At 38.7% G+C, this 27,929-nt stretch overlaps 1 protein-coding gene across 17 annotated transcripts in view; it reads right to left on the bottom strand.

The window, feature by feature from the left end:
* COA1 (cytochrome c oxidase assembly factor 1) overlaps positions 1-27,929 on the bottom strand; it is a 112,856-nt gene that overhangs the window by 67,633 nt on the left and 17,294 nt on the right. For 3 of the 17 annotated variants that reach the window (XM_070617213.1, XM_070617206.1, XM_070617214.1), the window contains exons 1-2: positions 23,257-23,363; positions 9,307-9,426 (exon numbers count right to left, since the gene is read on the bottom strand). Coding sequence is in view for 2 of the 17 variants with exons in the window: in XM_070617203.1 (XP_070473304.1) it covers positions 9,395-9,426; positions 23,257-23,584 (360 nt within the window). In the remaining 15 variants the exon portion in view is untranslated. Of the gene's footprint in view, positions 1-9,187; positions 9,267-9,306; positions 9,427-22,922; positions 23,030-23,157; positions 23,733-24,086; positions 24,166-27,929 lie in introns of those variants that run through there. The other 14 variants (XM_070617204.1, XM_070617203.1, XM_070617202.1 and 11 more) reach the window with 14 other exon arrangements.

Below are 27,929 nucleotides of genomic sequence, written 5' to 3' on the forward strand. Positions count from 1 at the left end.
TGGAAGTTCTAGCCAGAGCAATTAGGCAAAAAAAAAAAAGAAATAAATGTATTCAAATAAAAAAGGGAAGTAGTAAAACTGTCACTATTTGAAGATAACATGATCTTATATATAAAAAACCCTAAAGACTCTGCCAAAAAACTGTTAGAACTAATCAACTAATTAAGTAAAGCTGCAGGATACAAAATCAATATACAAAAATCTCTTGAGTTTCTATACACACATAAGGAACTAAAGACAGGAAAATTCAGGAAAAAATCCCATTTACAATTCCATCAAAAAGAATAAAATACCTAAGGATAAATTAACCAAGGAGGTGAAATACCTATACACTGAAAACTATAAGACATTGATGAAAGAAACAGAAGAAGACACAAATAAATGGAAAGACATTCCATGCTCATGAACTGGAATAATTAATATTGTTAAAATGGCCATACTACCCAAAGCAATCTACAGATTCAATGTAATCCCTACCAAAATTCTAATGGCATTTTTCATAGAACTAGAACAAACAAGCCAAAAATTCGTATGGAACCACACAAGACCCCAAATAGGCAAGCAATTTTGAGAAAGAAGAACAAAGTTGGAGGCATCATGCTCCCTGATTTCAAATCATATTACAAAGCTATAGTAATCAAAACAGTATGGTATTGCATAAAAACAGACAAAGACATCAGTGGAACTGAATAGACAGCCCACAAATAAACCCATGCATATACGGTCAATTAATTTACAGCAAGGGAGGCAAGAATATACTATGGTGACAGGATAGTCTCTTCAACAAATGGTGCTGGGAAATCAGAGAGTTAAATACAAAAGAATGAAACCAAACCACTATCCTACACCATACACAAAAATGAACCAAAATGGATTACACACTTCAAAGTAAGATCTGAAATCATAAAGTTCCTAGAAAAAAACATAGGTGGTAAAATAGACTACCATATGATCCAGTAATTCCACTTCTGGGTATTTATTAAATGATAACAAAAACACTAACTTGAAAAGATACATGCACCACTATGTTCAGTGCAGCATTATTTACGAAAGCCAAGATATGGAAACAACCTAAATGTCCATCAATGAACAAATGCATAGAGAAAAGGTGGTGTATATATACAAGGGAATATTATTCAACCACAAAAAAGAAGGAAATCTTGCCATTTGTGATAACATGGATGGACCTTGAGGGCAATGTGCTAAATGAAATAAGTCAGAAAAAGACAAATATCATATGATCTCATTTACATAGGGAATCTGAAAAAAGAAACCTGAGCTCATAGACAGAGAGAACAGATTGGTGGTTGCCAGGGGCAGAGGGTGGGGGTAGGCGGAATAGGTGAAGGGGGTCAAAAGATACAAAATTCCAGTTATAAAATAAATAAGTCATGGGGATGTAATGTACAGCATGGGGACTACAGTTAGCAATACGGTACTGCATGTTTGAAAGTTGCTAAGAGAGTTAAAAGTTCTCATAACAAGGGGCTGGCCCCGTGGCCGAGTGGTTAAGTTCGTGTGCTCTGCTGCAGGCAGCCCAGTGTTTCGTTGGTTCGAATCCTGGGCACGGACATGGCACTGCTCATCAGACCATGCTGAGGCAGCGTCCCACATGCCACAACTAGAAGGACCCACAACGAAGAATATACAACTATGTACCGGGGGGCTTTGGGAAGTAAAAAGGAAAAAAATAAAATCTTTAAAAAAAAAAACCAGGAACATATATAAATTAAAAATAAAAAGTTCTCATAAGAAAAAAAATTTACATATGGCGACAGTTGTAACTAGACTTACTGTGGTAATCATTTCAAAATATATATAAATATTGAATCATTATGTTGTGTACCTAAAAGTAACATAAAAATAAATAAATTAAAGTAACAATATTATGTCAATCATATCTCAATAAAAAGATATTTTGATGTGCTTCAACCATATAAGAATATACGAAATATACATGCATATGAAGAGAAATTAATTCAACAAACCCCCATAGATCCACTGCCCTGTTTTAAAAAGATCTTCAACAAGACTTTAGAAGCCCCCTGATCCCACCTCCTTCCCTCCCCGAAGGGAACCATTATCCCGATTCTCTGTTAATCATTCCCTTGCTTTTCTGATTAGTTTTACCCCTAATACATACGAATACATATTCCTCTGAACAATGTATTTTCAGTTTTGAAAACCTGATGAGAAATCATAAACCCAGATACACAAGAGCACGGTGTCCTTAAAAACGAAGGTAAGTAAAGAAGGATAGGGAAAGATAAACTGAACAGTCTCTGCATCACTGTCCAGTTTCAGTTGTCCAAAAAGTTAACAGAATTCCTCTCTGGAAAAGTTAGCAGGCAAAGAAATGAATCCTGAAAAACACAAAGGTCAAGCTCAGTCAAGGCTTCTACCAGGGTAGTGTAGGTTAGTACTGAACTTACAGCAAGAACACAGGCGGAGAGCAGGCTCCTGCGCATCATTGTTTCTAAGCTCACCACGGCTATCCACCAGGACCTAGCAGTAGGTCAAAGCAAATACATCTGAGAGGTGAAACAAGCATCCTCAGCTGAGCCGGGCGGCAGGGCATGAGGGGAGAGCAAGAACTTCTGTAGCACATGGTCAAAACAAGCTAAGAACAGACAAACCTGGGTCAAGCTCACCAGGGAATTCTGTGCTCGGGTTTAAAAGGTCTACCAGTGACAGCAAGCATCTTGGTAATTACTGTCTTAACATTTCTGTCTTGATTCACAGCCCTCCAAACTAGAGTGGGTGACCTCTACATATAACACACAGCTGGCAGCTTGCAATCGCCTAGTCATCATTCTGGGGATTCCGCTCATCTCCCTTCTTTGTTGAATCTCTTGTTTCCTATATCACAAGTCTTCCTTTTTCTTAGTTTACTCTCGATTTGGTGTTCCTCATCCTCCAATAATTTTTAATGAAGGGGACAAGGGAGGTAACTATTTTGAGACACTGCCTGTCTGACAATAGCTTTATTCCAACTGGCCATAATTTGGCGGAGTACATACAGTCATGCATTGCTTAACAATGGGATACATTCTGAGAAATGCACTAGTAGGTGATTTCATCACTGTGTGAACATCACAGTGTACTCACACAAGCCCAGATGGTATAGCCTATTACACACCTAGTCTATATGGTATAGTTTATTGCTCCTAAGCTACACACCCGTACAGCATGTTACTGTACTGAATACTGTAAGAAACTGTAACACCCTGGTAAGTATTGGGTATCTAGACATAACTAAACATAGAAAAGGTAAAGATAGGGTATAAAAGATCAAAAAGGGTACACCTATATAGGGCACTTACCAAGAATCAAGCTTGCAGGACCGCAAATTGCTCTGGGTGAGTCAGTGACTGAGTGGTGAGTGAACGTGAAGGCCAAGGCCTTTCCTGGACAGTACTGTAGACGTTACAAACACTGGACACTACTATAGACGTTACAAACAGGGGACACTACTATAGACGTTACAAACACTGGACACTACTATAGACGTTACAAACACTGGACACTTAGGCTACAGTTAATTTATTAAAGAATATTTTATTTCTTCAATAATAAATTAACCTTAGCTTACTGTAACTTTTTTACTTTATAAACTTTTTAACTTTTTGACTCTTTTGTAGTAACACTTAGCTTAAAACACAAACAACAAGTACAGCTGTACAAAAATATTTTTACTTTATATGCTTATCCCATAAACTTTTTTCTATTTTTAAAATTTTTTATTTTAAACTTTTTTGTTAGAAACTAAGACACAAACACACACATCAGCCTTGACCTCAATCATGAGGATCATCAATGTCACTGTCTTCTATCTCCACATCTTGTCTCATTGGAAAGTCTTCAAGGGCAATGACACACATGGAGCCGTCATCTTCTATGATAACAATGCTTCTTCTGGAATGCGTCCTGAAGGGCCTGCCTGAGGCTCTTCTTGAGGAGGTATTACTCTCTTCAGAAATATGTCCGTGGTGGTTTCCTTGGTTTATTTTTTTTTTATCATAGATTTGCTTGTAAGCAGATAGAGCACCATAAACGTTCCTCTCTATTAATGAAAACCTTTCAATATTGGGATCCATGTTTTCAAACTTTTTAAGGAGCTCGCTGAGGTCTGCAAAAGCTTCTGCTAAACTCTTCAACTGTGAACTTCCTTGGGGGTTCTTTTTCTTCTCCTGCAGTTCCTTTTGCTCTTGCTGCTTCTTCAGCCATGGGTTCCTCTTCTAGTTCCAACAACTCCTCATTAGTCAATTCCTCAGGAACCACCTCTGGGAGCTCCTCGGTGTCATCCGTACCCACAACCAGGTTACAGTTACTTGCCATCTCAACCACAGGCTTGTTGATTTTTGCAACCTTTTCATCCTTGCTGTCAGGGACGAAGCTCTTGCATGTCTTCTTCCAGGTGCCATTCCTACACTCCTTGGTGACATCACCCCAAGCCCAAGTAAAGTTCTTGATGCAGTCAGAGATGTTGTAATCCTTCCAGAATTGCATCAGTGTCTTCTCAGCATCTTCCTCATTTGCAGCAACAGCCTGCACAAAGGTCCTCCTCAGGCATTAGGCCTTAAAATCTGCTATAACTCCTTGATCCACTGGCTGGATCAAAGAGGTGGTGTTTGGAGGGAGAAACATGACTTTGATATTGGGACGAAGATCACCAAAATAAGGAGGATGTCCAGAGCATTATCAACAATAAGCAGTCTTGAGAGGTATGTTAGTATCCAAACAGTACTTCTCCATTTCACTGGCGAGCTATTCAGGAGGGTGTCTTGGAAGACAAACTAGGTCATCCAGGACCTCTTATTGCTCCTGTAGTTCACAGGCAATGCATGCTTACTGACATTCTTGAAGGCCCTAGGATTCTCATTGTGCCAGATCACAAAGAGTTTCAATTTGTAGCCTGCAATACTGCCCCCAAGCAAGACTTTTATCCTGTCCTTAAAAGCTTTAAAACCTGGCATTGACTTGCCTCCTTATGGATAAAAGTCCTTTCAGGCATCTGTTTCCAGAACAGGAAGGTTTAATTCATATTAAATATTTGCCCCGGCAAGTAATTTTCCTCCACAATCAGCTTACCTAGAGTTTCCAAAAATCCTTCAGCTGCCTTCACATCAGCGCTCAGACTCACCACTCACTTTCACGTTATGTAATGAATAACAATTTTTGAATCATTTAAATCACCCAGAGCTAGCAGTAAACTCAACCAGCCTTTTCTTTCAACATCGCAAACAAACTTTTTGCTTTGGCTGTGATCGTCATGGTGCTGAGAAGGACATGCTTCCGTGTCCAGCCCTCAATCCAGGTCATTAGAAGTTTCTTCATGTCTGATATAGGCCTTTCTTGAATTTTTTTGTGAGTCTCATTGTCTTTAATGAAGCAGATCCTTTAACAGCTTCCATCCTTTGGCTCTCGTTCGTCAAGATCGTAGCTATGATGGAGTGGGACACCCCTGACTGGCGAGCAATAACTATCACTGACTTTTTACCTTTGCAGTCCTTCATCACTTTTAATTTTGCTTCCATGTCAATCACTTGATGTGGCCTCTTACTGGTGACGTTAGCAGTGGATTTTGTATTCTCAGGGGCCACGATGAACAAAACAACATGAGAGTAAATCAAGCACAGGAGAAAATGATGCGATCTAAAGATGCGGTAAATGTGAGATGTATGAGGCTGCTGCTAGTGCAACATAGCATACTGTTTCACAATCAACTTGTTTTTATAAGTGGAAAGAGTACACTCTAAAATAACAATAAACAGTATAGTAAATACATAAAACAGTAACAGTCATTTATCGCTATCAAGTATTATGTGCTATGCATAATTGTATGTGCTATACTTTCACGTGACTGGCAGAGCAGTAGGTTTGTCCACATCAGCATCACCACAAACACATAAGTAATGCACTGGGCTATGCCATTACAACAGCTACAATGTCAGTGGGTGATAAGAATTTTTCAGCTCCATTATAATCTTACAGGACCACTGTCGTATATGTGGTCGGTCGTATATGTGGTTGACCAAAATGTCATTATGCGGTGCATGACTGTACTTCAAAGTTCAAAATCATTTTCCCTCAGAATTTTGAAGGCACTGCTCCACTGTTTTCTCATTTCCAGGTTGCTGCAGAGAAATCCAAAGCCATTTTGATTCCTGATTCTATATACGTGACCTGTTTTTTGCACCCTAGACTCATCTCTTTGCTTCCCATTATTTTGAAATTTCCTAATGATGTGCCTTAGCACAGGTACATTTTCATCTATTAGGTTGGGCTCTCAGTGGGTACCTTCAATCTGAAAAGTCTAACCTTCAATTACGGGTCACTTTCTTGAGTTATTTATTATTTTCTCCTTTTCATGTCCCCCTTTTTTCTCTATCTGGAACTTTTTTTTTTTTTTTGAGGAAGACTGGCCCTGAGTTAACATCTGTTGCCAATCTTCCTCTTTTTTTTCCTCCCCAAAGCCCGAGAACACAGTTGTATATCCCAGTTGTAAGTCATTCTAGTTCTTCTATGTGGGATGCCTCCACAGCATGGCTTGATGAGCGGTGTGTAGGTCCGTGCCCAGGATCTGAACCAGTGAACCCCAGGCCACCAAAGAGGAGTACACAAACTTAACCACTTGGCCACAGGGCGGGCCACTCTATCTGGAACTTAATCATATGGACACTTAAATTCCAGAAGAGTCTGCTAAGTGTTCTCTCTTTTATTTTCTACGTGTCTTTTTGCTCTACTTTCTGGGCAATTTCCCCTTACAATCCTCCTACGGTTTCATTTCTACCATCATGTTTTAAATTCTTTTTTTGTTTTCTAATTATGTCTTTATAGAATACGGTTTTTATTTCACCCTCATCACTTGTCTCTCTTAATATATTAATAATTGGGGGCAGAGAATTGTTGGTAGTTTTTTTCTCTTTGCAAAGTCTCATCCAAGTGGCTTTTCTCTGTTTATTTGTTTTAGTTCCCATCTCCCACCTTCAACGTAAGAGGCTTTCCTCAAATAACTAGTAATACTAGGGTGTTTGCTTATGATTAACAGTAGGGGACTAAAATGTTTATCCTGAACTTGTGGGTGGGGCTTATGACCTAGATCTTCAAGGAAACCCGTGTCAGGTTTTTTCTCTAGGGCTACTCAGAAAGCCCTGACACTAAAACTTCAGCCTCATATCTGGCTACCAGCATTAGGTGAACCTAGAGGAGAAATGGGGGGCGGGGGTAGGGGTGAGGTAACTCTGCTCTCAGATTCAGTATGTGTAAAATCATGTATTCTTCTCTTTTCAGTATGGTAATGATTATATTTCCCAATGTTATTTCCAAATTCCAGACAGACATTAATAATTGAGATTTGGGAACAAGAAACTGGAATTTCCCAAATCACAAGTTATTCTGTACCTTTCATAAGACTTCACTTACGGATTCTTAAATAATAATGAGCGACCATAAAAATATACAGTGAATCATTTTTCTGTGATACAGTTATCATAAAAGTTTCAAGAGTTTTCTGTAAAAAGAAACTTTGATTATAGTTTGATGATAAAAAGTTTTAGGAGAGAGTGAAATCATCAAAATGGCAGAATAGAGTTTTTGACTGTCATCTCCCCAAAGAACACCAATTATGATAACCCCTCACAGACAAGAGCGCCTTTGTGGAAGTCCAGGAGTCCAGCAAAGAAATTCCAGAAATCGTTGAAACAAAAAGTCCGAGATTGCACGCATTGAAGAGAGTAAGAGGAAATGTCTGACTTAATGCGTCACCCCTCCCACAAGAGGACACAGCGCAGTACCAAGAAAACCCTTACTTGCCAGTGATTTCTCCTGCCGGGGAAAGTGAGTGTGTGTGAATTAGCACTCGGCCTCCCTGGCTGTGCTGGATGCTGCCAAAGAGGCTCATTTCTTGGGCCCCATCCAGAATACTGAGCTGTGAGCTGCACAACGGGGGCAGTAAGTGGCTAAGGGAAAAACAGCCAGGAACATATCAAAGGGACACAGATCCTACTAACTACTACATGGATTCCATCAAGGGTCCTGCCCATGAGCAACTGCGTATGCCTCACCTGCAGATTCCCACAACTGGCCCATGGGCACCCTCAGCACTCTGCATGCCTCACCCACACACACCACCACCCGTGGACAGCTCCGTGTGCCCCCCATGGCCGTGACAGCAAGATTTTGCAGATGGCTAGTGAGCGTGACTAGAAAGCCAGTCCAGGAGAAACTACAATCTTGAATATTTGGCACTGCACTAGGGAAAGCAAAAGGGAGGCTGTCACACCCAGTCTAGCTTTGCAGGACTGAGAGAAGGCATACAAGCTTAAGAATTCTGCCACAAGAGGAAGCAAGAAGTGTGGAGAAAGCGTACCCATAGAAGAGGTCTAAGAAAGCCTCAGAATCCCTAACAGGGCTGACAGAAGGTATTTCTCTCCCAAAGCTAGTCAGTAAAGACTGGAGGAGGTGACTGCTTCTTCAAATGTGAAGACAGCAATGCAAGACATCAAGGAACATGAAAAATTAAGGAAATATAACAACACAAAAGGAATACAATAATTTTCCAGTAACTAAACCCAAAGAATGGAGATCAGTAATTTACCCAGTAAGGAATTCAAAATAGTTGTTTTAAGGAAACTAAGTGAGCTACAAGAAAACATAGACAATTCCATGAAATCAGAAAACAACAGACAAAAAAAATGAGACGTTTAACAGAGAGAAATCACACAAAAGAACCATACAGAAATTCAAGGGTTGAAGAATACAATGAATGAAATGAAAAATACAATAGAACACATCAATAGGAGAATGGATCAAGCAGAAGAAAGAATCTGTGAAGTAGAAAGCAGGACTTCTGAAATTACCCCGTCAGAGGAGACCAAAGAAAAAAAGAATGGAAAAACATGAAGAAAGCCTATGTGAATTATGGGACCCCATTAAGAAAAATAATCTACGTATTATTACAGTCCCAGAAGAAAGGGAGACAGGGCAGAAAGCTTATTTAAAAAGTAACTGAGAATTTCCCATATCTGGGAAGAGGGTTAGACATCCAAGTTCATGAAGCTCACAGTTCCCCAAAGAGATTTAATCCTAAATGACCTTCTCCAAGACACATTAAAACAAAACTGTCTAACATCAAAGACAAAGAGAGAATTTTAAAAGGAGTAAGAGGAAAAAAATCCTGACTTACAAGGGAACCCACATAAGGCCATCAGCAGATTTCTCAGCAGAAACCATATAGGCCAGGAAAGAACAGTATGATATATCCAAAGTGCTAAAAGAAAAAAATTTCCAATTAGAATACGTTACCCAACAAAGTTGACCTTCAGAAATGAAGAGAGATAAAGATGTTCCCAGACAACCAAAAGCTGAGAGAGTTCATCACCGCCATACTTGCCTTACAAGAAATGCTGAAAGGAGTTCTACCAGCTGAAATGAAAAGATGCCAATTAGCAACATGAAAGCGTACAACACACAGGTAAAGGTAAGTATACAGTCAAATTTAGAATACTCTAATACTGTAATATGTTGGTGTATTAACAACTTAACTCCAATATAAAAGTTAAAGGACAAAAGTATGAAAAATAACTATAGCTACAATAATTTGTAAATTACTTATAAATTGTGACATAAAAAAACAAAAATGGGGGGCCAGCCCCATGGCCGAGTGGTTGAGTTCACGCACTCTGCTTTGGCAGCCCAGAGTTTCACTGGTTTGCATCCTATGTGCGGACATGGCACTGCTCATCAAGCCATGCTGATGCGGCATCCTACGTGCCACAACTAGAAGGACCCACAACTAAAAATACACAACTTTGTACTGGGGGACTTTGGGAGAAAAAGGAAAAATAAAATCTTAAAAAAAAAAATGGTGGGGTGGATGAAACAGTAGAGTTTTTGTATGCATTGGAAGTTAAATTGTTATCAGCATAAAATAGACTCATATCTACAAGACATTTTATGGATGCCTCATGGTAACTAAGAAGCAAAAACTTGCATTTGATAAAAGATAAAGAGAAGGGAATCAAAGCTACAGAAATTCATCAATTCACAAAGGAAGACAGCAGGAGAAGAAGACAGGAATGAGGAAACCACAAAACAGCCAGAAAACAATTAATTAGATGGCATTAATAAGTCCTTATCTATCAATAATTATTACTTTAAATGTAAATGGATTAAATTCTCCAATCATAAGGCACAGAGTGACTGCTTGGTTAAAAAACAAGACCCAACTATGTCATGCATACAACAGCCAAACTTCTGCTTTAGGTACACATAAAGGCTCAAAATGAGGGATAGAAAAGATAGTTCATGAAAATGAAAACCAAAAGAGAGGACAAATAGCTATATTTATTTCAGAGAAGATAGGTTTTAACTCAAAAGATGAAACAAGAGACAAAGAAGGTTATTTTATAACGATAAAGGGATTAATTCACCAAAAGGATATATTGATCATAAATATCTATGCACCCAACAATAAAGCACCTGTATATACTAAGCAAATACTAATAGATATGAAGGGCAAAATAGACAACAATACAATAATAGTAAGGGACTTCAATACCCCACTTTCAACAATGGATAGGTCACTCAGACAAAAAATCAATAAGAAAACCTTGGACTTGAACTATATATTGGACCAAATGAACCTAAGAGACATACACAGAACATTCCATCCAAAGCAGGAGGATATACATTCTTCTCAAACACACACAAAACATACTCCAAGACAGATCATATGTTTGGTCACAAAACAAGTCTTAGCAAATTTAAGAAGAATAAAATCATAGCAAGTACCTTTTCTGACCAAAATGGTATGGAACAAGTAATCAGTAACAGGAGGAAAACTGGAAAATTCACAAATATGTGGAAATGAAACAACACATTCCTGAACAACCAATGGGCCAAAGAAAAAATCAAAAGGGAAATTTTTTAAAAATCGTGACACAAAAGAAAAAGGAAGTACAACATAGCAAAATTCATGGGATGCAACAAACGCAGTTTTAAGACGGAGGTTTATAGCAATAAATGCTTACATAAGAAAAAAGAAAGATCTCAAATAAACAGCCTAACTTTATACCTCAAGGAATTAGAAAGAGAAGATCAAACTAAGCCCAAAGTTAGGAGAAGGAAAGAAATAACAAAGATGAGAACAGAAATAAATGAAATTGAGGCCAGAAAAACAGAAAGATCAACAAAACTAAGAGCTGATTTTAGATAAACAAAATTCATAATCCTTTAGCCAGACTAAGAAAAAAAGAGAAAAGAGGCAAATAAAATCAGAAATAAAAGAGGAGACATTAATCAGATACCATACAAACACAAATGATCAGAAGAGACTACTATAAACAATCATACACCAACAAATCGGATAACCTACATGAAATGGACAAATTCCTAGAAACATACAATCTACCAAGACTGAATCATGAAGAAACAGAAAATCTGGGGCCAGCACCAGGGCCAAGTGGTTAAGTTTGCGCACTCTGCTTCAGCGGCCCAGGGTTTCGCTGGTCCAGATCGTGGGGGCGGACATGGCACCGCTCATCAGGCCATGCTGAGGCAACGTCCCACATGCCACAACTAGAAAATATTCAACTATGAACTGGGGGGATTGGGGGAGAAAAAGCAGGAAAAAAAAAGAATTGGCAACAGTTATTAGCTCAGGTGCCAAATTCCTTTTTTTTTTTCTGCTTTATCTCCCAAAATCCCCCCCAGACGTAGCTGTATATCCTAGTTGCAGGTCCTTCTAGTTGTGGCATGGGGGATGCCACCTCAATGTGTCCTGATGAGCAGTGCCATGTCTGTGCCCAGGATCTGAACTGGCGAAACCCTGGGCCGCTGCAGCAGAGCACATGAACTTAACCGCTCGGCCACAGGGCCGGCCCCCTCAGGTGTCAATCTTTAAAAAAGAAAAAGAAAAAAAAAGAAACAGAAAATCTGAAGAGCCCAATAACAAGTAAGGAGATTAAATCAGTAATCAAAAAACTCCTAACAACAACAAAAACCAGGACCAGTTAACTGCATTAGGGAATTCCACCAAACATTTGAAAAAGAATTAACACTAATCCTTCTTAAATTCTTGCAAACAGTTGAAGAGGAAGGAACACATACAAACTCATTTTATGAGGCCTGCATTATCCTGATACCAAAGCCAGATAAGACACTACAAGAAAACTACAGACCAATGTAACTGATGAACATGTATGCAAAAATTCTCAAGAAAATACTAGCAAAGCCAATTCAACAGCACATTAAAAGGTCATATACTACAATCAAGTAGGATTTTAGCCCTAGCCAAGGTTGGTTCAACATCTGCAAATTGATAAATGTGATTTAACAGAATGAAAGTTTAAAATCATATGATCATCTCAACAGATACAGAAAAAGCATTTGACAAAAATTCTACATCCTTTCATGATAAAAACTCTCAACAAATACAGTATAGAAGAAATGTACATCAACATAATAAAGGCCATATATGAGCAGACAACAGCTAATATCATACTCAACCTGAAATGCTGAAAGCTTTTCCTCTCAGATCAGGAACAAGACAAGGATGCCCACTCTCACCACTCCTACTTAACATAGTACTGGTAGTCCCAGCCAGAGCAATCAGGCAAGAAAAAGAAATAACAGGCATCCAAATCAGAAAGGAAGAAGAAAATTGTTTCTTTTTGCAGATGACATGATCTTATATATAGGAAATCCTAAAGACTACACCAAAAAACTGTTAAAACTAATCAATGAATTCAGTAAAGTTACAGGATACAAAATCAACATACAGAAATCAATTGTGTTTCTGTATACTCACAATGAAATATCTGAAAAAGAAACAAAGAAAACAATCCCCTTTATAATAGCACCCAAAACAATAAAGTACTTAAGAATATATTTAACTAAGGAGGTAAAACATCTTTACTCTGAAAAAACTATAATAGTGTCTTACAGTTTTTGTAATGAAAACTGAAATAAGTGAAATTGTAATGAAAGAAATTGAAAATACAAATAAATGGAAATACATCCCATGTTCATGAATTGGAAGACTTATTATTGTTAAAATGGCCATACCACCCAAAGCCATCTATAGATTTAATGCAATCCCAATGAAAATTCCAATGGCATTTTTTTACAGAAAAAGAAATAAAATTCTAAAATTCACATGGAACCACAAAAGACCTGAAGAGCCAAAGCAATCCTGAGAAAGAAGAGCAAATCTGGAGGCAAAACACTTCCTGATTTCTAACTATATTCAAAGCTATAGTAACCAAAACAATATGGTACTGGCACAAAAACAGACACACAGACCAATGGAGCATAAGAGAGAGCCAGAAATAAACCCATGCATATACAGTCAACAAATATTTGACAAGGAGCCAAAATTCTCAGTGAGGAAAAGACTCTTCAATAAATGTTGGGAAAACTTGAATATTCACATGCAAAAGAATGAAATTGAAACCCTATCTTATACTACTCACAAAAATTAATTTAGAAATAGATTAAAGACTTAAATATAAGACCTTAAACCACAAAACTCCTAGAAGAAAACATAAAGGAAAAGCTCCTTGACATCTGACATTAGTCTTGGCAATGATTTTTTAGATATGACACCAAAAGCACAAGCAACAAAAGGAAAAAGCAACAAATGGGACATCATCAAAGTAAAAAGCTTCTGCAGAGCAAAAGAAATAATCAACAAAATGAAAAGGCAATCTATAGAACAGGAGAAAATATTTGTAAACCATATATCTGATAAGGGCCAATATCCAAAATATATAAAGAACTCATACAACTCAATAGCAAAAATCAAATAATCTGATTAAAAAATGGCCAGAGGATCTGAAGAGACATTTTTCCAAAAAAGATATACTAATGGCCAAAAGGTACATGAAAAGATACTCAACATCACTAATTATCAGTAATATCACTAAATATCAATAATTATAGTTATCATAATTATCACTATTACACAGTCCTGGGTGTACATCAAAAAGAAATGAAATCACTACATCGAAGAGATACCCACACTCCTATTTTCATTACAGCATTATTCACAATAGCCAAGACATGGAAATAACCTAAGTGTCCACTGATGGATGAATGGATAAGGAAAATGTGATACACACACACATACATACACACACACACAAACACACACACACACACAGACACACACGGAAGAATATTATTTGGTCATTAAAAAAGAAGGGAAATCCTGCTATTTGGGACAATACCAATGGACCATGAGAGCAATATGAAGTGAAAAGAGTTAGAGGAAAACATTGACTGTATGATATTACTTATACGTGGAATCTAAAAAAGCCAAACTCACAGAAACAGAGAGTAGAATGGTGTTTGCTAAGGGGTGGGAAATGGGGGGAATGGGGAGATGTTGGTCAAGGGGTACAAATTTCCAGTTTTAAGGGGAATAAATTGTGGGGATCTCATGTACAGAATAGTAACTATAGTTAACAACACTGTATTATATACTGTATTATATACTTTGTAATGACTTTACTCAGGACTTGGGATTTGAATAAACATATAAATTTCCTAAGAAACGCTAGGAATGCCTGCCTATGTGGAAATGATACTTTATCCAGAGATCATCTGCTTTGAACCTCCAGAATTTGACCCAAGGTGAAGAGGACCCATTGGGAGAGTTACTCCCCGGCAATATTCCAATCTTTCTTATTTTAACTCCCTTGTATCCCAATTTCCAGAGATATTGGTAATGCCAGTTCTTGAGGTTTTGAGGATTTACAGGGTAAATATGATTCGTTTCAGTTTTTCCCTCTGCCAATTTAAGATTCATGAGTCTTGGATATCTAAGTTAATTTCCATTCATTCTTAGGCTTTCAGTTTTCCAAATTGTATGGTCTCCTTTCCTGATGTTCTTGTCCTTTGGATCTTTATTATAGTTTTAGTGGGCTTCCACAGGGAGCAAAATTAGAAGAGTCAGTTCACTATCTTAATCCCACAGGAATCTTCATTTTTAACAAGTGTCTTAGTTGATTCCAATGTAGGTAGCCCCAAAATCACACTTTCAAACACTGGACTAGAGGACAATCAGTAGAAAAGTGCCCAGAATAGGGAATACAAATAGAAATAGTTGAGGGTGAGGATATTTGTCAAGAAGAATACTCTGGGAGCTACAACAGCTACTTCAGTAGCTAACGGGCATTAGAAAAGAAGTTAGGCTTGGGGGAAGGGAAGTGAGGCTTGTTCCCTATGCCTCCGAGGAATACTAGAACCAGTATGGAAAAACTGCAGGCCAGAGATTGGGCACGAGATAGAGAAGAATTCCTCAACAGACAAAACTCTCCCAAGAAGGTATGAACCGCCTCCGGAAATAAGAAACTCAAGAACAGGCTGCACAACTATCACTTCCTGGGGATGCCACTAAGAGCATTTAAGCCCTAGATGGTTGTGTGGTCCAAATGGTTGCTGAGGCAAGGTTAACCCACATGAAAAGCCAAGTTAATGCATAATTAAATGCTAGAAAGATGAAATTACAACAATAAAGTCATTTTAGGCGCACTGAATGAAAGCTACCAAATGTAAAGGATTATCCACACTTGGAATATAACAGGTAATGGCTCCCTTGTCCCAAATTTCCTTTTCTCAGTTAGAATATATATATTTTCCCCACACAGAATGTGCACTCAGATGTGCATTTATCCCTAGATTTAATTTGAGAACTTGAAAAGTGACCAGTGATGGGTTCCCGATTGTTATGAAAATGTTCCTATAAGCCATAAACTTTAATATATTAGTAAGCATTTTTTCTTTACTTCAAATGCATGTTGGCTTAAAAACACGTTTCCCTGCCTCTATTCTCCTCACCTCCTCCAATCAAGGAACAAAGAGGACACCAGAGAGGATGGAGCACGCTGAACAAGGGAAAAGTGGCATGACAGGAAGTCGTAGCAGTGATCAGAGGGCAGATCCCAGGGTGGGAATGGGAGGGAGGAACATTGTGGGTCAAGTTAAACATTTCAGGTTTATTTTAAGTATAATGGTAAATAATAGAAAAGAATCAAGCAGGAGATGGACATGATCAGATTTTATATTTTTTTAAATGGCTTTTGTGTGAAAAATAAAATGGAGGCATTAACACACTTTGGTAGACCAATTAGGAAGCAGTACCCAAGTGAGAGATAACTGTTGTTTGGACTAGGACGATAGAGGTAGAGATGAAGTGACCACATTTGAGAAATTCTACCTAAAAGGTAGAATCAAGAGAATGCTGAGAGGCCTTAAAGACGATCCCAGATATCTTGCACGAGCTTCTCGATAAACGGTGGTCCCAGGTCCCAGGAAAGTACACAGTGCCAGATGTAAGTTGCTAGAAATATAAGGAAAAAGGGAATCACTTTTTGGGTGGGTTAGGTTTGAAAACACATGAATCATCTAAGTGCGAACGCCTCACAAGCTCCACGTCATCATTTCTCACTGAGTATCTCTATTAAAGCCTCAAACTCAGGATGCTGGCAATCAAAATCTGTATCTTTCTTCTGCATCTGCTCCATTTGCTGATGAATTAACACCACCAATTGTGAAGGATGCTATAGTTGGGGTTTCTACAAATGCTAGAGAAGACTGGAATAGAAAACACCTCAAGTCTCTCTGATAAGATTCTCTGACTCACAGATTCATCCGTAACACTGGAGTTATTCTTGCCACAAAGGTTAACCATAAGGAAAGAGCTAAACTTCTAACTGTGCAAACATCTAAGACCATTGGAAAACACACGTGAAAGTATTAAGGACGGGATACTTTTATCCACAGATTGCTTTGTTAGGAACATTACAAGAGTAAGACAGATTTTGGAATAGATTCAAGAAAATAGATTCGAGAGTTAAATGTTAATTCTTAATTAATGTTGTTCTGAATTAAAAACTTAAAGCAATTATTTTCCAGCTAAGAAGCATCACAATCTTTATTAATATGTCCTACTATAGCACAACACTGCCACCTGCTGGAAGACATCACTAGCAAAACGTTTTTATTCCCAACCAAGTTGGTGAGAAAGTTTGTGAGTTTCTGAAAGAAAACGAAAAGGGACTATATTGATTTTATCTTTTCTAGTCTATCACACTTGGATAAAAAACCATTAACAAAGAGAAAAGGCAGGGATGCAACCATTCTGCTTCCCACAATAAAAAGCACAAATGACATTTACTTTTCGGTTGTGGTCACTTCGATGAGAGAAAGGTGTGATGAAGAAGAGACAGAATAAGAGAGTTTTTGAGGTGTATTATAGTGGTGGTTACACAATCTATACATGTGTTGAAATTCATAGAACAGTAAACCAAAAGGCAAAACAGTCAATTTTACTATACGATAATTTTTTAAAGACTATTACAGAATAAGAGGATAAAGATAGTGCCACCTGTTTATAGAAAGGAGAAAAATCATAAAAAGTTAGAATGCAAAAGTATTCACATAAAATTCAACAGTTTTGCCATTTATAACCCAAAGTCTGAGGCCCAAATAAAATGAGAAAGGTCCAAATCTGACACAAGCATGTTGAAATATTTACATATGGACCTGGAAGTGTTTCTAAAGGCTACCAATGTACACTAGACGTAAATCACTTTGTCTCTAGCATTGACAGGTCTGATGAAAGGTAATTTATTACCAAAAACTAGGAATCAATATTCATCTCCAACTCTGGTAACCTCCAAAGAAGTTTTGTAAAGTTATTTTTATGTGATTGTGTTTTGTCTCCCTCAAAAAGCTGAGGCATGGGGGCTGGCCCCGTGGCTGAGTGGTTAAGTTCGCGCGCTCCGCTGCAGGCGGCCCAGTGTTTCGTTAGTTCGAATCCTGGGCGCGGACATGGCACTGCTCATCAGACCACGCTGAGGCAGCGTCCCACATGCCACAACTAGAAGAACCCACAACGAAGAATACACAACTATGCACCAGGGGGCTTTGGGGAGAAAAAGGAAAAAATAAAATCTTAAAAAAAAAAAGCTGAGGCATGAACAGGCTAAGCTGGGTGCTCAGCATCTATGTAATCTTGGTATTTGCTGGATGCTGGGGAAGTAACATATAAACATAAGCTATATTGAAGTTCCAAGAGTCTGGAGCATCCAAATCCTTCTAGGGAGGTTACTAGTCCATCTGTAGATGCCAAATGCCATAAGGTGCCAAGAGTCCACAAGAAGAGAGATGACCAGGTGAGAGCACAGATGACAAATGGACCCAAACTGAGAGCAAAAGTCACATTAACCACACTTGTTCCTCCCATCTCTCCTGGTAACACACTTGCTGACTTGCTGTGTACTATGGGGCATGGGCTGTAACAGTGAAGAGGGAATATTAAACAGGGAGTTTATGAAAGACGTTGCAATTGGAGGGGTCGAGGGGTGGGTACGGAGAGTCTGGCAGGCAGCATGAGATGTCAGTTTTCTAAGATTTGGTTGAGCCATACTGTTGTCTGTTTTCTGCATTTCCCCACTGACCTCAAGAAGGCCACAGTTGAGAAGGATCCCAGTACCACAACTTAAGAGTTCCAACATCAGACATAGTTGAGAAGTAATGGTACAGTAATAAAAAAGAATAATGTTGGTCATTTCCCATTGTTCACTAATTAATAAGATGGCTATCTTTGCACGGCGGGGGGTGGAGGGTGGGGGTGGAATTTGCCTATCAGAAGCAGCAGTATTCACAGAAAACCAGAGTAACTGCCAAAGTATCCAACTAGAGCAGCAGAATGATACAGAGCAATCCCAACCTTTGGAACTACACAAGTGTGCAAAATCCCCTCTGCCATCACGGGTAATTTGCCCAAACAGACTAAAAACATAGGGAGAATTAAGAAAAAACAAACAAAAAAACCAAGAGCTTGAATCATAAAGAAGTTTAGGGTTTGGTAAACGATCCAGGTAAACCTTTTATTTAGTGTGAATTCTAATAATTTTAGAACTCAAAGATCTCCAAGTCCTAAGACAAAAACCTCTACATCCCTTCAGTTAGGAGATGGCTCTCTGAATTTATATTTTCAGAAAAGTAAATGTGACAATACATGCCTAAATTACACAGTTCTTTTAAATCTCATATTTTATGTGAATGTCAAAAAACACTGAAGCATATGGGCAGTTCCTCAAAAATTAAACAGAATTATCCTATGATCCAGCAATTCTACTTCTGGATGTACGCCCACAAGAACTCAAACAGATATGTGTACCAGTGTTCATAGCAGCACGGTTCACAACAGCCACAAGATAGAAACAACTCAAATGTCTATCAACTAATGAATGGAAAAGCAAAATGTTATATATCCATACAATGGAATATTATTCAGCCTTAACAAGGAAGGAAATTCTGCAATATGCTACAGCATGGATGAACCTTAAAGACATTATGCTAAGTGAAATAAATCAGATATGAAAGGACAAATAGTGTATGATTCCATTTATATGAGGTATCTAGAATAGCCAAACTCAGAGACAAAAAATTTAATGGTGGTTGCCAGGGGCTGGGGCGGGGGTGGGGGGAATGTGGAGATATTATTTAACGGGTACAGAGTTTCAGTTTGGGAAGAGGAAGGTTCTGAAGAAAATGGTGGTGATAGTTGCACAACAACATGAAGGTACTTAATGTCACTGAAGTGTACACTTGAAAATAGTTAGAATGCTAAATTTCACGTTATATATATTTTACCACTATTTTCTCTTTTTTTTTTTGAGGAAGATTAGCCCTGAGCTAACATCTGCTGCCAATCCTCCTCTTTTTGCTGAGGAAGACTGGCCCTGAGCTAACAGCCGTGCCCATCTTCCTCTACTTTATATGTGGGATGCCTACCACAGCATGGCTTTTGCCAAGCAGTGCCATGTCTGCACCCGGTATCCAAACCAGCGAACCCCAGGCCACCGAAGCGGAATGTCCGAACTTAACCACTGAGCCACCGGGCCAGCCTATATTTTACCACAATTTAAACAAACAAATATTGAAGCAAGAAACAGGGTCTTCCTAACAAATCAGGCCATAAGGAAATAATGAAGCCTCGCACATTGTACCTAGAGATGGAACTTTTTCTAGAGAGCTATGGTATAGCTTTCCTCAGTTTCTCAAAATGTTCAGAGATCCTAAAAACATCTGAATTACTACTACCATTAAACCAATGAAATGAGAAAAACAAATAGCAAGATAACGTTAATAGGATTTTATAAAACTAGTATTCCAAGCTTGCCCCAATCAATATAGAACCAGTACAGTTATATTCAAGCTCTGTACACACAAAATCTTCCAATAATCTTCTGTTAGCATGAAATAAGTGCCTACTACTTGATGACCACTATCCAGTATGGCTCTCACAAATCTAATGCACTATACTAAAGATGAATAAGGGAATAACTTCTAGGAGTCTGTTTGACATAGAAAATTAAATGAACCAACAAAGCCGAGGCAGGTTATAGCATATTTTTCAAGGCAGAGAGGAAGCCACCAGTGTCTGAAATAATGAACGCTATAAAGTTAAATATGGTACCAGGGACTCAGACATCATACTAACCAGGGAACTACTGTGTCAATTTCTGTAATTCCTGCAATTTAAGATATCCAGTATCTTACCCTAATACCCCAAACTACCACCCAGAAGTCTTTTAAAGGAAAATACGATGAGTCCTGACTACATAAAAATTCAAAACATTAGTATAGTAAAAGATATAAAACAAAGTTAACAGGCAAATAGGCTGAAAATATCTGCCACATACGTAACAGTCAATGGGTTAATATCTCTACACAAAGAACTCCTACAGATCAATAAAGAAAAGACAAAACTCAATAGGGAATAGACTATAAACTATTTCCCCCTGCTTCACTTTTCAAATCTTAAAGTGCTGCTCACAAGTTCTTCACAGCATTTTTTCCTGGGCCCGGTCTTCCAGAGATAGAAGTTGTATTCAACTCAGTCTCTGAATTACCCTCAAAGACCTATAATATGGTCTCCAGGAAGAGTAAATACTAACCTCACGTGCTTTTCATTGAAAGGAACTACAGCATAATCTACAAGACTGTCACATATCTGATAGGGGACTTGTATCTAGAATATATAAAGAACACATAACTCAACAGTGAAAAGACAGATAACCTAATTTAAAAATTGGCAAAGGATATGAATAGACATTTCTCCAAAGAAGATATACAAATGGCTAATAGCACATGAAAAGATGCTCAATAGCATTAGCCATCAGGGAAATGCAAATCAAAACCACAATGAGACAAACTTCACACCCATTAGGATGGCCAGAATTTAAAAAGACAGATAATAAGTGTTGACGAGGATTTGAAGAAATCAGAACCTTCATATACTGTTGACGGGAATATAAAATGGTGTAGCTGCTTTAGAAAACAGTCTGATAGTTCCTCAAAATGTTCAACACAGAGTTATCAGATGACCCAGCAAGTCTACTCTCAGGTACATACTCAAAAGAAATGAAAACGGGGCCGGCCCCGTGGCCGAGTGAGTGGTTAAGTCTGTGCGCTCCGCTGCAGGCAGCCCTTGTTTCGTTGATTCGAATCCTTGGCACGGACATGGCACTGCGCATCAAACCACGCTGAGGCAGCGTCCCACATGCTACAACTAGAAGGACCCACAACGAAGAATATACAACTATGTACTGGGGCATTTTGGGGAGAAAAAGGAAAAAATAAAATCTTTAAAAAAAAAAAAAGAAAATCATTTAAAAAAAAAAGAAAGAAATGAAAACGATGTTTGTGCAAAAACTTGTATATGAATGCTCATAGCAGCATTATTCATAGTAGCCAAAACAACCCAAATGTCCATCAACTGACCAACAGATAAATAAATGGTGGTATGTCCATATAATGAAATACTACCTAGCAAAAAAAAAGGAATGAAGTAGTAATACTACAAAATGAATGAACATGAAGGTTAAGCGAAAGAAAACCAACAAAGAAGACCATATATTGTATGATTTCATTGATGTGAATTGTCCAGAATATGCAAATATATAGACAGTAGATTAGTACACTACTTGCATGGGGCTAGAAGTAGGGTGGGATGGGGGAAATAAGAACAGATTGCTAACGGGCACAGGGCTTGCTTTGGGGGTGACGAAAGTGTTTTAAAATTGATTGTGGTGATGGCTGTACAACCTTGTGAATTACTAAAAATCAATCTGTATTTTAAATGAGTAAATTCTATGGTATGTGAACTACATCTCAATTAAGCTACTTTTTAAAAGGTCTGTAGATTGCATCTTTTCTTAGACTATATCCCCAGCTCCTAAAACAGTGCCTAGCAATATTAGGAATTCAATAAATTCTGACTGAATGGAAAAATAAATTTCAAAACGTGGGTAAACCATTATAAAACTTTATCATAGTCAAAGTGATGAAATTGCTGCAGGCTGGCACGGCGGGAGCATACAGGGTGTATGTATGGGTGTGTTTCTCATAAAAGGAGATGAGACAGAAAAAGTCAGCAGAAGCAAGATCTTGAAGGCTCTTGATGCCAGACTAAGGAATTTGTATTATCCTGAATCAATGGGAAGACCAGTGAGATTCTGAGAATAACACAATCAGATCTGCGTTTTCAATGTGCAAAGCGTAAGTAGTGTTGCTATTCTGTCCACAGGTGAGAACGGGGAGGAGTTGGGGGGAGATATGAGGAGACGCAAATAACAAAATGTAAGAATCTTTTTGGATTTTTAAAATTACACACAGCACGGGGCGCGCGCACACACACACACAAAGACTGACACTCATACACACACAGACACGCGCCCCGCGCCCCACACTGAAAATAAAGAATCAGCCTGTATGGAGCTCAGGTGTGGAGACAAAAATTATAATGACCACTGAGCCAAAAACTTCTTTTGTACAACCCTCTGGGCAGGGTCCTCCTTAGCGTTGTAATTCAGGACCTGGTACCAACAAAGTGCCAGTTTCACCTCTGCGGGAGGACCCAACTCTTCATAAATGGGCTGCTGTGAACGCTCAGGAGGGACTGCAGGGCGCGGGCACCGTCAGCTACACACGGCCTCCTAACTCCGGGGTCAAGGGGCACCTTGTAGCCTCCCCTGGCGCGGAGCCCACCACCGGCCGCAGGCGCCAACCATGCAGCGGAGGGAGGTCGCGAGCCGCCGGGAGGTGACCCCTGAGGGGACTCCCCTCGCAGCCGCTCACCCGGCGCACAAACGCGACCGCCCGGAGTGCGGGAACAAGCGCTTCTGGTGATAGGAGAAACGGGGCTCAGTCTCCGGGGGCCAGCGGGGGAAATCTAACCTGTCAGGGACAGAAGCCCCACGCTGCAGAAGGCGTGACGGTTCCTTCCGGACGTGGCGAGTGCGTGGGAAAAGCCCGCGGCGGGCCCGCCCAGCGCGGAGCAGTCGAGACTTCCGGTGTCTTCGCCTCGCGGGCTAGAGCGTCGGAACGCTCCAGCTGATGGCGGAGGGCCGAGCGAGGGTCTGCGAGCGGCTGGTCCCAGGCTGAGATCGCCTGGGCGGCCTGGCTTCAGGTTCCGGGACGTTCGGACTCGCCTTGGGAAGGAGTTCGTCTCCTCAAATCCCCACGTTTTGTGTTTATGCGTCCCGTTAGCCCCCAACATATACATTCAGTCCGGGAGGGCTTGCTGAGGAAGTTTAACCCGCTGGCTTATTGCTCCTCGCAAGTATCTGACGGTTCGGCCAACCTCCAAGGACGGGAAACCATGGTCCATCTGTGCCCCGTTCTGGCACTGAAGTCCATCTTGCCCTATTCGGCTGAGAAGTTTGGAAACACTAAATTTTATTTTATTCACCAAGTAGTTATGAAATGCCTGCTGTGCTCCAGGGAATGCAGGGGTAGGAAAAAACTAATGGTCTCTGTTTTTATGGAGCTTAGTGGTAAGATGGATAATAATAGTATTTACCTCACAGATTTGTCACGAGAATGTAAAGCATTTAGAATAGTCTGGCACTTTGTAAGTATTCAATAAGCGTTAGCTGTTATTTTCATCTTGCTAATTCCATTGCCATCATCACCACTATTATCATCATCATTTACATTTTTAATGTTAAACAAAGTCCAAGTACCTTTCTTCCACAAAGCAATGAGTCACACGATTGCTGGCTTACCTAAATTTGATGTGCTCCATAACCAGACTAATCAGGTTTAATACAAGGCAGTGGTCTTCAAACTCTTGATCACACATCCCTATGAGAAAAGAAGATTATATACGTGTACTATGTATGATATCGATATATATTATGCATACTGTAAGGTTTTCGCAAGAAATAGAACTTCAAAAAGGTGAAATAAAAATATTAATAGGAGTTCTATTATTTTCTACCCATGCAACAAATAGGTTGCCATGCATACATTCCATCACTTTGGAGTCGACTGGCTAAAACAGCACATTATCAAAGCGGCCTGTCATTAAATTATGGATCCCCAGAATAGCTCTTTTATAAAGAATGAATAGAAACTAATCAGATGTTGAGGTGCTTGAACTATAAGGACTATTTGGATGGTTTCTTACATCAGAGGAAATTAAGAAATAAAATAGGCACCCAGGGGCTGGCCTGGTGGCGCAGCGGTTAAGTTCCCCACGTTCTGCTGCGGCTGCCCACGGTTCTCTGGTTCAGATCCCAGGAGCAGACATGGCACCACTTGGCAAGCCATGCTGTGGTATGCGTCCCACATATAAAGTGGAGGAAGATGGGCATGGATGTTAGCTCAGGATCAGTCTTCCTCAGCAAAAAGAGGAGAATTGGTAGCAGATGTTAGCTCAGGGCTAATCTTCGTCAAAAAAAGAAAAAAAAAATAGGCATCCATTAAGTAATCTTCATTGATCTGACATTGATTATTGACTTCTTAAAATCCAAATAAAGAGACTGATTGCAATGTCTTACACCAAGCTGGAGATTTCATAGAATAAATCAAGTAACAAAAAGCTAATGAGGTTTTGTGTATATGTGTTTCATACAATATTCAAAATGAACCCTGGATCACTTAGCTCCTATACCATACCAGAAAGAGAAACGTGTTTACTTTGTAAAAAGAAAGCATCAAATAGACTTTGACCATTTGCTTGAAAACTCAGAATTTTACGTTTCTATCACTGGACTTAGATCCACTAAAGTTTTGATCTAAATTTTAAATATGGTTTTAATATGGTTTAATACTCTATAGTGAATAATGTTGGTATGTATTCGATATTTATTCCCCTCTTACTCCTTTGTAACAAAACTCACATTTTGTTCAGATAGCCACCCTATTCCCAACACTAGAAAATGATACTGATTAAATCTAAACCAATCACCATACAGAATTCCTTTAGGAATAGTTATTGGTTAAGGGATGAGCAAGTGGTGCTAGTTGGCTCAATCAGAATGAAGGAGAAGGACTTCCATTTCATGCTTAGGAGAAAGTTTCTAACACATTCTCCTCTTGACATGGAAACATCTAGCCTACACTGCTACTGCAGCTGTCTTCCCTACCACAAGGGAATAAAGCTGATGCTGAGGACAACTGAACAAAGTGATAGAAATATTATCCTAAGCCTGGAGCTCAACCTCTTTGTGAAATTCTTGTAGGGATATGTAGTGTCTCCTTATTGTTTTCTGATAGAGATAGTAAGATGAAATGAGTTAAAATAGTGCAGGTAATGTTTTAAGTACTCAAAAATGTTAGTTATTATTGTTAAGTAATCTTGAGACAACGATTCTATTTCTTATAGCCAAGAATATCCTGTCTGATTCATACTCTCTTTTCTGTATATTTAAGGAAAGAATCTATTTCTCTACCTCCCTCTTAACTTCTAAGGAGCCAGGGCAAGGGTAGGAGGTGGAAAGTGGAGGAGGGTTGGCTATAACGCTGTCTATGAGGGGTACTAGTAAGTGGTGAGATGGTCACTTTGAGAAATGCACTCAGTAACAGCAGGAGCCAATCCAGCATATCCAGTCTTTTGGCAGCAGCGTGGAACTATCAAATCTGAATGGAGTTACTATACATGGTAGTTTTTTATGTACATGGGCATATCATTTTCTGCATAGTAATATTTTACTCTGCCACCTTACTAAGTTGCCCTATTGTTTGGAGTTTATTCTTTTATATTTTCTAGGATTGCAATCATATCATTGAAACAGTGAGAGTTTTACCTAATCCTTTCCAAATTTTATACAGTCATAGATCGCTTACCGACAGGTATACATTCTGAGAAATGCGTCGTTAAGCAATTTCGTCGTTGTGCGGACATCATAGAGTGTACTTACACAAACCCAAACAGTATAGCCTACTACACACCTAGGCTATATGGCATCAATCTTATGGGCCCCCCGTCACATATGCAGTCCGTCGTTGACCAAAACCTCATTATACGTTGCATGACTTTACCTCTAATTTCTCATATCTAATTGCATTTCTAGTATTTTCAGTAAAAATATTTAATAATTGTGAAGACAGTGGGCTTCCTTGTCTTATTCCTGTCTTTAATGGAATATCTCTAGAATTTTCCCATTAAGCATGCTGCTACTTTAGGGGACTGAGGTAGATATCTATCATCATGTTAAGGACGTAGCCAGCTATTGAGAGAATAGGGAAGAATTGAACACAGAGCCTTTAAGAAAACAAAGCATTGAGCATGCCATTACATCTTGTCATAAAAGTAAACGCAAACCAGACAATATTTGCCTCAAGGACACTAATAAAATTAACTAGGTTGGGGTGAATGTTCCTTCTTACTTATCTTATATACTATCATCATGAAATTGAGTCCTGACTAGTTTGTTTACAAGAAAGTCCTCTGTGATATCCTGATTTTTTACCCTGGGAATGCTTTTTATTATCTTTTACAAAATGTCATCTTTAATCCAAAGTCTATGCTTGCTCTATGTTTGTCATAGGAAATTTCATGGATCTACTATAGTTTTGTTATAGGGAATTGTATCTGTTCAAATATGCTGGTTGTAAAAAATAGGGACAGTTATAATGATAAAGAGGTTAGGTCATCAAGAAGATATAACCATCCTAAATTTGTATGCAACTTATAGCAGAGGTTCAATATACATGAAACAAAAACTGAAAGGAGAATTAGAAAATTCAGCAATTGTAGTGGGTGATTTTAACATTCATCTCAGCAGTTGTTAGAACAACTAGACAAAAACATCAGTAAGTGGATAGAAGATTGGAACAACATTATCAACCAACTTGACCTATCGATATTTACAGAACACACTGTAAAAAGCAAAATGTACCTTTTTTAAGTGTACAGAATATTCAGCTTTATGCTGGTTCACAAAAGGAATCTCAATACATTTAAATAGGTTGAAATCATACACAATATGTTATCTTATCACAATATAATTAAATTAGAAATAAGTAACAGAAAGCTATCTGGGAAAATTCTAAATATTTTGAAATTAAATAACACATTTCTAAATAACCCACAGGTCAAAGAAGAAATTGCAAGGGAAATTGAAAATATTTTGAACTAAATAAAAATAAAAACACATATTGAAAGGTGTGGAATGCAGTTAAAGCAGTGCTTAGAGGGAAAAATTATAGCCTTACGTGTTCATATTAGAAAGGAAGAAAAGTCTAAATTATTTAAGTTTCCACTTTAAGAAATTATTGGGAAAAACAAAAGTAGTAGAAAAGGAAAGAAAGATAATTTTGGAAATCAAATGAATAGAAAAGCTGTTCTTTTAAAAGATTAATAAAATTGGTAAATCTCTAGCTAAACTGATCAATCAAAAAGAGGTGGGGGGACACCAATAAGGGGTTAAATAAGGGGTTCTGCTTCCAGCAATAACCAGGTATTTCCTTTTGGACCAACCCTCCTACAGGGAAAAACTGCAAACTCTGGACCAAATAGAAAAAATATCTGAAGAGACGGGAGAACACCAAAAGAAGCCATTTACTAGAGAGGTGTTAGTGCTCGTGAGAAAGAAATGGGATTCAGTGAGTTTCCCACTTTT

The sequence above is a fragment of the Equus przewalskii genome, chromosome 4 (assembly GCF_037783145.1).
Source record: "Equus przewalskii isolate Varuska chromosome 4, EquPr2, whole genome shotgun sequence".
In the NCBI taxonomy this organism is placed as follows: Eukaryota; Metazoa; Chordata; class Mammalia; order Perissodactyla; family Equidae; genus Equus; species Equus przewalskii.